Consider the following 9,380-nt stretch of genomic DNA (forward strand, 5'->3'; position numbering starts at 1 on the left):
TTTTTTATTTCCCTTAGATACACACCCACATCTCTAGCTCCTCTAAGGTGTAGGTCTTCTTTGTAAAATCCACCCACATCTAATTTTGACTTTATGTCCCTAGCAAAACACCAAGAGTGAATTATTAGGACATTAGGAAAGGTGGCTTTCATGAACAGTAAAATGCATTGACTTGATTCATGTGATAGTCTGTTTATATTTTTTAAAGACCTATGGCAAACTCCTATAAACACATTTTAGCCATGCTATTTTAAGGGTAACAAAAGTCCCTAAGAGGGAAAAATGGAGAGTCAGACACATTTCCTGCTTGAACTAGAACTGACTTATTGGCCAACAGGACAGTAGAGTGCAAACATCTACACAGAGTTGTAGAGATACGGATTTGACTCCTGATTCTGCCTTCCATTTGCTCTGTTCCTTAGGCTGGTTGACTATCTATACGAAATTTTAAAGAACATATGAGTGTCCATTCACTCACCCCATGAAAAGATGGAATGAAATTGACATCCCCTTGAATGTGGGCCAGTGTGAGTGACTATCTTATAATTAGAAAATGGTAGAAATAATAAGGCATGACTTTCAACACTAGGTAAGAAAATGCAATCTAGGTTCAGCCTTCCCCTCTCCCTCTCTGGGGATATTTGCCCTGAGACCCCGTCACTGTGTTATGAGAAAGCCAAGCGGCCACATGGAACGACCACATGCCCAACTGAGGACTCAGCCAACAGCCAGCGCCAACTGAGTGAGTGAGCTCTCAGCACACACCCAGCGCCAGCCCCAGCCCCTGGTGACCCAGGGTGGAGCAGAGATGAGCAAATACTGCTGGTACCTGCCCAAACTTCAGATGAGCGGACAAGATGGATGTTGCCATCGTTTTAAAGTGCTAAGTTTTAAGTTTAAGTTTGTTAAATAACAGTTGATAATCAGAACAGAAGATGAACCTTTTCTGTGAGTACCTAAACATTATTTTCAGTCCCTCTGTGAGACCTTTCTTCTTTTGCTGCATGTTAGTCTGGAATGTACATGGAGGTTAAAGTCAAAGACATTTATTTGGAACTGGTCTCCAGTATTTAGTATCTATAAGACCCCGGGCAGACCACCTAAGTTATTAGAGCCTCACTTCCGTGAAAAAATGAGAATGATAATACAGACTTCATAAGACCATTGAGAGGATTAAGTGAGATAATGCATTAGAAATGCCATCCAGAAAGAAGGCTCCCAGTAGCCAAGAACCAAAATCAACAGCAGCAGTGGTAATACCAAAGAGTATGCCTTACAGGAGTCATGATCTTGTTTACGATTCTTGCTGTACCTAAAGTAGAAATAATCTTTTGTTAAAGAGATTTCAAATACTGCCCTGGTATTTTTTGTTTTGCAGGTGTCATACCACAGTTTTGTGATCTTGATTATGCTGTTCCTGTGACAAAATTGTTTTAAGTAGAATGGTGACAACATGGCTTAACAAAAGGACTATGGATTTGGGGATCAATTATACATGTATGTGCACACATGTGTGTGTATGTTGGAGGGAGGGAAGGAAGGAAGGAAGGAAAGGAGGAAGAAAGGAAGGAAGGGATGAAGGGAGGGAGGAAGAAAAGGGAGGGAAGGGTGTGCTGCAAAGGACAAGGATTCCAGCTCCCATAGAGACCTCCTCTAGAATTTGTGAATGTGGTGGGGGTAGGTGGGAAGTACTAAAATAATGGGTGAAGGGGCCAATGCAATCTCAACTCAGTGTAATTGGGGGAACAAGGACAAAAGTTCTGCCATGAATCAGAAGCAATCAGAGGTGGCCTCTAAGACTTTTGCTGACAGTGCTCAGCTAGACTGTGGGGATCGGGGCTATACAAGACAAGTCTTCTGTCCTCGGAGAGCTAGTAGCTATTTCTAGCTCATCAGGCATAAGGAGTGACCTAAACTGTCTATGGACTTAGCAAATTACAGATACCTGGTTTAGCCTGATTTAAATAAACTGACATTAGCCTTTGGATTTGAAGTAGGAAGAGGAAGAGTGAGCAATCCTTTGCTTCAATGTTCCGGTGACTTCCCTGCGCACTCAGGATAAAACCCGTAGCCCCAGACCTGTCATGATCTGGTTTCTGGATACCCCAGCCTCATTCTCCTATCACCCCATTCCTTCTTCTCTCTCCACTAGCCTCACTGGCCCTCTTGCTGTTCCTCTGCCTGGAATCTTCTGTCCCAGATATCACATGGCCCACACCTTCTCTTTACCCAAGATTCTGATGGTGTGCCCCTCCTAGTCCAGGGAGCTTTCCTACCCTGTTATGAAACAGAATTCCCCAGGCTTGGTCACTCTCAGGATCCTTGTGCTTCTCAACTTTTCTCCTTCATGCTGTTCATGAACTGAGCATGTGTGGGGGTGGGGGTGGGGGTGGGAGTGTTCGTGTGTGTTTGGTCTGTCTCTCTCATAACTTGCTACAATCATGGGGGCAGGAACTCTGTTTTTTCAGTGTTTCATTCCCACCAGACAGAAAAGTATGTGATACCAAATGGAGAGAACCAACAAGTGCTTCTTGTTTGAAAGAAAATATAATCATCTGTTAATATTTGTACCATGTTTGGTACAAATACTGGGGACAAAGAGTTTTAGGTTTAGTTAACTCCAGAGTACCCTGAAAAGCTACCTGTTTCTTTTTTTTTTTTTTTCAACGTTTATTTATTTTTGGGACAGAGAGAGACAGAGCATGAACGGGGGAGGGGCAGAGAGAGAGGGAGACACAGAATCGGAAACAGGCTCCAGGCTCTGAGCCATCAGCCCAGAGCCCGACGCGGGGCTCGAACTCACGGACCGCGAGATCGTGACCTGGCTGAAGTCGGACGCTTAACCGACTGCGCCACCCAGGCGCCCCAAAAAGCTACCTGTTTCTATCCATGATTTGACTTTTCTCTATCACAATTCCTTAACTAGATTTATAAGTCTGATCATTTGTTTTGTACACATCTGAAACCAAATATTACAAATGCACAAGAGGGTTTGTACACACAAGTGCATTTGTAGATATATTTGGACATACACAAAGCATATAATATGTATGTATACAATTACATAATATACATTATATAGCATATACGTTATAGTGTGTGGTATGTATATATGATATATTCATACATGCTACACTATATATTTATATATAATCTAAACTATATATCAACATTATATATATATGTATATATATATATATATATATATATATACCCTTGTATATATGTATACATATATATAGCCAGTTAGCTGCATACTCACTAAAATATCATTAATTAAGGGAAAAGAACAAAATTGAAAGTTTTGGAAGAGTTTAAAAGAAATAGGATTTAATCACTTTCAAATCCATTGGGACATAGCTGGGTAAAGCAATCGACCCCAAGTGGAAACCACTCATGTGCCTGCCTGAATGGATGGATGGATGGATGGATGGATGGATGGATGGATGGACAGGAATGATGTTAGCCCATTACAGGTAGGGAAATGGGGACTCTGAAGCACTCTAGGGGACTAAGTAACTAGTTCTACTGAGGAACTTAATCCTCATGGCAAACTTGTTTGCTTGGCTGATTTGCTTGGTAAATGCTTTCTTTCCAGAACCAAAGTAAACTCCAGCTCAATACATCCTATGGCTATTAATTTCAATGTAATGGAGTCTCAATTTTCCTATGTATTTTCAAACTATTTCAGTGTTCGTATGTTTCAATTATGACTTTTTACCTCTGCCTTAGAGAGCTCACAGTTTTATTGGGGAGAATATTCCCAAACAGAGTTTCACTCCACAGAGGGGTTAAGTATAAAAAGATGCAAACGCCAGATAAACTCCAATGAGAGAATCTAATGAGGAAAGTCATGGTGCCATGGAGACTATGGAAGAGATTTTTGGGGATAGACAGGGCTTTCGGTCCTCATCCCCACCAGCGACCTGGGCACTGGGTTCCCCCAGGTGATCACCTTCCTCTGCCCCTTTCAATCTTGTCTTCCTTATGGGTTATAGAGCTAACTGGCCAAGTATTAAAGCATCCTCCAGATCGTGGACTCAATATTTCTTTTTTTTTTTTTTTTTTTAATTTTTTTTTCAACGTTTATTTATTTTTGGGACAGAGAGAGACAGAGCATGAACGGGGGAGGGGCAGAGAGAGAGGGAGACACAGAATCGGAAACAGGCTCCAGGCTCTGAGCCATCAGCCCAGAGCCTGACGCGGGGCTCGAACTCACAGACCGCGAGATCGTGACCTGGCTGAAGTCGGACGCTTAACCGACTGCGCCACCCAGGCGCCCCGTGGACTCAATATTTCTTTCTGTGTCTTCTGTGTGTTTCCTAAGCTGGGTTCTATTTTATTTCATATGTACATCACATGTTGCCCTCAGGACCCCAGCCTTGGGCAAAATTCCCAGGAAGATGCTGGCAGTGAGAAAGGCCTGGGCTCAACCAGGGTAGCCCTTGTTCCTGGGGACAATGTTCCTGGCCACCTCCTATCCTGGTGACAAGGTGCCCTGAGCACTGTCAGGCTGCTGATTCCGGTCCCGGAAACTACTCTGTAGCACAGGACCGCAGGCCCTGCATGAAGTCCAGGGTAGTAAGTGGAAGCCCAGGGAAAATGACTACACAGATGCGTGGGAAGAGCAAAGACACCTTTCCCATGGGCCTCTGAGGCTTGGAATTCTGGCCCTTGAGAGTTTGTAGCGGAAGTCTTCAGGTAAAGAGACAAATGACACATTCCATTGGCCGGCGCTTATCAGCAACCCTGCGGAAGGATATCAGAGGAAACTGCCAGAAAATGACAGTGTCATGGTTCAGTCACTGACTGAATGAATGAAAAATACACAGAGGTGAACCAAGCCTGAACTTCTCCTGCCTGTCTTCCTTTTCCTTCTCCCCCTGCTGCTCCTAGACACCTGGAGCCAAATCCAGAGCTGAGAGCAGACAGAAAGAGGCTCCGGGAATGCCCTTGTGGGGGTCCTCGGGGCCACCCTGGGAAGGTATGCATGAGCCCTGGATGCAGCTGAACCTCAGGAAGAATGCTGCACCCCCTTTGAAGATACCCAGGGATCCGCCCTAATTCAAGCCACCCTGATGATCACAGGGCCGCAGACTACTTGACTTACTTCTAACTTGACTTACTAACTACTTGACTTACTTGACTTTCCCAGACTACTTGACTTGCTTCTAACTTCTGGATCTGTGAGGTCTGCACAGTGTATCAGAAATGGCATCCCTGGTTTGACCACAGGTGAAGCCGGGTCCCAGAACCTGATCTCCCTCCCTCCCTCCCTCTCTCTCTCCCTCTCTCTCTCTCTCTCTCTTTTCTTTTCTTTCTTTTTTTTTTTTTTATAAGACAGCCAATCTGCGGTATTTTATTATAACAGCCTAACAAAAGCAGTCCACTAGGCCCTGGCTGGGGATTCATTCATGTTCCCACAATGGTACATGGTTGTCTGCCCGTTTCTGGGAGGTAAGCACCACTGAGTCAGGATACATCCCTGCACTGAAGGCTGTGAGGTTGGGGCCACATCTCTAAGGGGCTCTCTGTCTGCAGTCCTCACCCACAAGCAGTGCCTGGTTTATACAAGCCGGCTCGCCAGAAAAAAAAAGCAGACACTGGGTGCACATGTCCATTGTCCTTGTTCATGTACCTCATTTGATTCATAACCCATGGGGCAAAAGAGGATTCATGAGCATTCTCAACCCCAAGACACAGATAGTATCTTCTCACTGTGTTTCTGTGAACACACATGTGGGAAAATGTCCGGAAGAATGCATACCTAAGTGCAACATTGGTCTCTCTGGGTGGTGAGATTATCTGCATGCTTGAGTTATAATTATTATAATTCTTCAATTTATACCACTGAAGTAGAAATAAAATCATCCTTTGAACCTATTTCTCATGGCAATGCAAATCTGGACCTTCTCCGCTGGGACTGAAGCTGTGAGCAAGGAAAGAAATACGACACCCGCATTTGTTGAACACCTGATAAGTACCAGGCACAGTACCAGGACGAAATCCCTCAGGTGCTGAAATTGCTAGTGGAAAGGTAGCAACGTGCACAAGTTTCTCGAAGTAGTAAGAGGCAGAGTCCCTCTCAATATGTACCCCCAAATCCATGCCCTTGCACTTGAATATACTCAGGGATCTGATGACAGTTGACTTAGGGGGAAAAAAAAAAAGCACATACAAAGGCAATGGTGTCACCAAATTGATATCACACAATACATACACTAAAGGGAATCCGTGGTCAGAATGAACATTACCCCATTTTTCTGAAAATTCCACCAAACACAATCCTCAGAAAACTAGAAACCACTCAAGGAAAAGAGGGTAGGTTGGTTTTCCAGACACAGGTACTCTGAATAGTGCCGAGAGTGACAGGTGCAGGCTTGGCAGCCAGAATAGAGAGACATGGGAACACGTATCAACACGGAGCCTCTCAAGCAGCACATCTGAGGACACCGGGGAGGGCCAGCACCCGGTGCCTCAGATCCAATCGGCCCTGTGAGCATGGCTGAAGCCAAGGAGAGTGCGGTAATTGATTTTCACAATGATGATCTCTAGTCATCAAGAAAAGGTTACATTTTATGTTCAGAACCCTCTGTTTAAGAAAGCAGGGAAGCATGTAATCCATTTGAGAAAGATTTTCATTTCAAATAGTTAAAAATTCTTTGAAAAGATTTTTGGTGCTTAAAGGGATAAGTGACACTTATCTGGAAAATTCACTTATGTGGAACAACGTCTTTCCTAAAGATTCTAGATCAGTGAGGCGGCATGTTATATTTAGTTAGGCTTCTATCACTTCTCCTTTGTTGACATTCCCACTGTCTAATCTTCTTCGGCCTTTCAAACTTCCTAACTTCTAAGCATAATGGGGTTGTAAGTTTCTTGAGATGACAGATTGTGACACCCATTTTTGTGTATTCTATGTCCCTGTGGTTCTTGGCTTTTTTCTTTTTCTTTTTCTTTTCTTTATTTCTTTTTTTTAAACTTTTTTTTAACATTTATTTATTTTTGAGACAGAGAGAGACAGAGCATGAACGGGGGAGGGTCAGAGAGAGAGGGAGACAAAGAATCTGAAACAGGCTCCAGGCTCTGAGCAGTCAGCACGGAGCCCGACGTGGGGCTCAAACTCACATACCGCGAAATCGTGACCTGAGCCGAAGTCGGACGCTTAACCGACTGAGCCACCCAGGCGCCCCTCTTTTTTTTTTTTTTTTTTTTTTTAAGACCATGGAATAGATGATAAACTGATAGTCACAGAAAATGATGGACTCCCAGAGTACCCATGAACTTTGACAAAGCCCTCCTGACATTTTGCAAAAAAACCCTTTTGGGTTCTGGTAAGAGTCCTAGAAGTCTGTTTGCTTGTTGTTGTTGTTGTTGTTTTTCTAACAGCAACCTTATTTTTAAAAAGAGTCATTTCCATGGAGGCCTGTACTTTCCAGGTAACACTAGAGCTGGGAACACACAGGACCATCCCTGCCTATCCTGCTGGCCTCCTTGCCCAACACCACGTCCCTCTGCATATCTTGCCCTGGAAAGAACTCATTGCTTTTTGGTGAATGTGCTGAGATCCTTCGTGCTTTCTCACATGCTATTCCCTTTCCCAGAGAAATCTCTTCCCAAGTCCACACCTTCTATGTCTAGTTTAAATGCTCTCTTTGAGTACTGCTGCTCTCAAGAACCTTCTCATTCTCTCAGCTGTTGGAGGACGGGTGTGGTCTTCTTTGTCTTTTTGCATATCAGTATGGAACTGTGAGAGGCTGCAAAGCTCACTCTGGGCCACACCTGGGAGTCAGAGCCAGGATGAGAAATCCATCCCTGGTCCTCTCCCGACCTTGTTTCTTTCCGCGGCAGGGTGAACAACCATCACTGCAGCCCCCTCGTGGGCAGACACCCCTGTCCTCGACATTCTGTGTTTGGGAAGCCTATCTGTTGTCAGCCCTTGTGGCCCACGCAGAGGAGCAGGGACTAGCCTTACCTGGCGTGTTGAGCAGGCGGGACCTTCTGCAGTGGTAGGCTACCTCCTGCTCACAATGCTCCGAGCCATCAATCATGGCTTCCAGCTGTTCCATGCTGCCGCCATAATCCAAGGCCATGGTGTAGGGCTTCTCTGGGTCGGCGCCCCGCACCCGGGTCAGCTCTGTGTTGTTGTGCTGCACTGATGTCCAAATCTTGTCCTCTGTCCAGAAAACACAACCCAAGGAAGGAGACATCAGAAGGAAGGTCAAAAGGGGATCATACCTCAATAAAGCCAGAGGTGTGGGGAGGAGGTGGGGAAGAGATCACTCAAGCAATGTGATACTTGGCTCCACGTGGGGCAATCAATCACCACTACAGTGCTCTACCTGTGCAAAAAACAAACAAAAAAATGACCAGAGGATTTCTGTTTCTCATAAAGCTCTGCCTTAATTTAATATGGGGGTTAATAGTGGCTCAGTCAGTTAAGCATCTGACTTTAGCTCAGGTCATAATCTCGAGGTTTGTGAGTTCGAGCCCCGCATCGGGTTCTGTGCTGACAGCTCAGAGCCTGGCACCTGCTTCGGATTCTGTGTCTCCCTCTCTCTCTTCCCCTCTCCTGCTTGTACTGTGTGTGTGTGTGTCTCTCTCTCTCTCTCTCTCAAAAATAAACATTTTAAAAATATGCGGGTTAATAATCATGGGAGCTAAACTTGTGGAACCCCTTATGCTAAGCACTTAATGCCCGTTATCTCATTTTAAAGTGACATTACCTAAATCAGAAGGAAGTTAGAAATGCCATGTTAGAAATGAAGGAAAAGTGAGAAGAATTGAACAGCTTACCCTCAAGCAAATGACCAAGCAAGAATAGGAACATAAGGTGTCTGACCGCACAAAAAAAAGCCCAGTAGCTTCCAGGTACTGACACACACTTCCCCACAAGACACACACTAGCATAGATAATTGTCTCACAGAAACACAAGTATCCCACTGAATGTTTGCTGCACATAGAAAGACCTACGTACAGAAGGTATCTGTAAAATACACCTGATTAACAAGTGTGAGGTTATGTGATCCATGCTGTTCATACAAGGTACTTAGATGAAGTTCCTTTTTGCTTTAATTCTCTATGCTACCTCTAGTTACCAAAAAAATATTTTAAGAGGTTTGCATAAAAATTCACATGCAGAGATGAGGACCTTTACAGCAGGTTTGGAGAATGTGTGTTACCTCCTATAGGTAAAAATGGATGGTGAGGAGAGAGCAGAGACATTTGAGTTTTAGAGCTTGAGAGATATGTACCCCCACCAATGACAGGCTTGGACAAGTCACTTCACTTTTCTAGGGCTCAGTTTTATTATCAGTAGAAGAAAGAAAGAAAGAAAGAAAGAAAGAAAGAAAGAAAGAAAGAAAGAAAGAAAGAAAGA

At 44.2% G+C, this 9,380-nt stretch overlaps 1 protein-coding gene across 1 annotated transcript in view; it reads right to left on the reverse strand.

The window, feature by feature from the left end:
* CNTNAP5 (contactin associated protein family member 5) overlaps nt 1–9,380 on the reverse strand; it is a 777,640-nt gene that overhangs the window by 206,608 nt on the left and 561,652 nt on the right. The window contains exons 13-14 of the mRNA XM_040474651.1: nt 7,947–8,176; nt 5,997–6,150 (exon numbers count right to left, since the gene is read on the reverse strand). Of these exons, the coding sequence (XP_040330585.1) occupies nt 5,997–6,150; nt 7,947–8,176 (384 nt within the window). The remainder of the gene's footprint in view (nt 1–5,996; nt 6,151–7,946; nt 8,177–9,380) is intronic.

Source organism: Herpailurus yagouaroundi, unplaced genomic scaffold, assembly GCF_014898765.1.
Source record: "Herpailurus yagouaroundi ecotype Mexico unplaced genomic scaffold, PumYag 140, whole genome shotgun sequence".
Taxonomy (NCBI): Eukaryota; Metazoa; Chordata; class Mammalia; order Carnivora; family Felidae; genus Herpailurus; species Herpailurus yagouaroundi.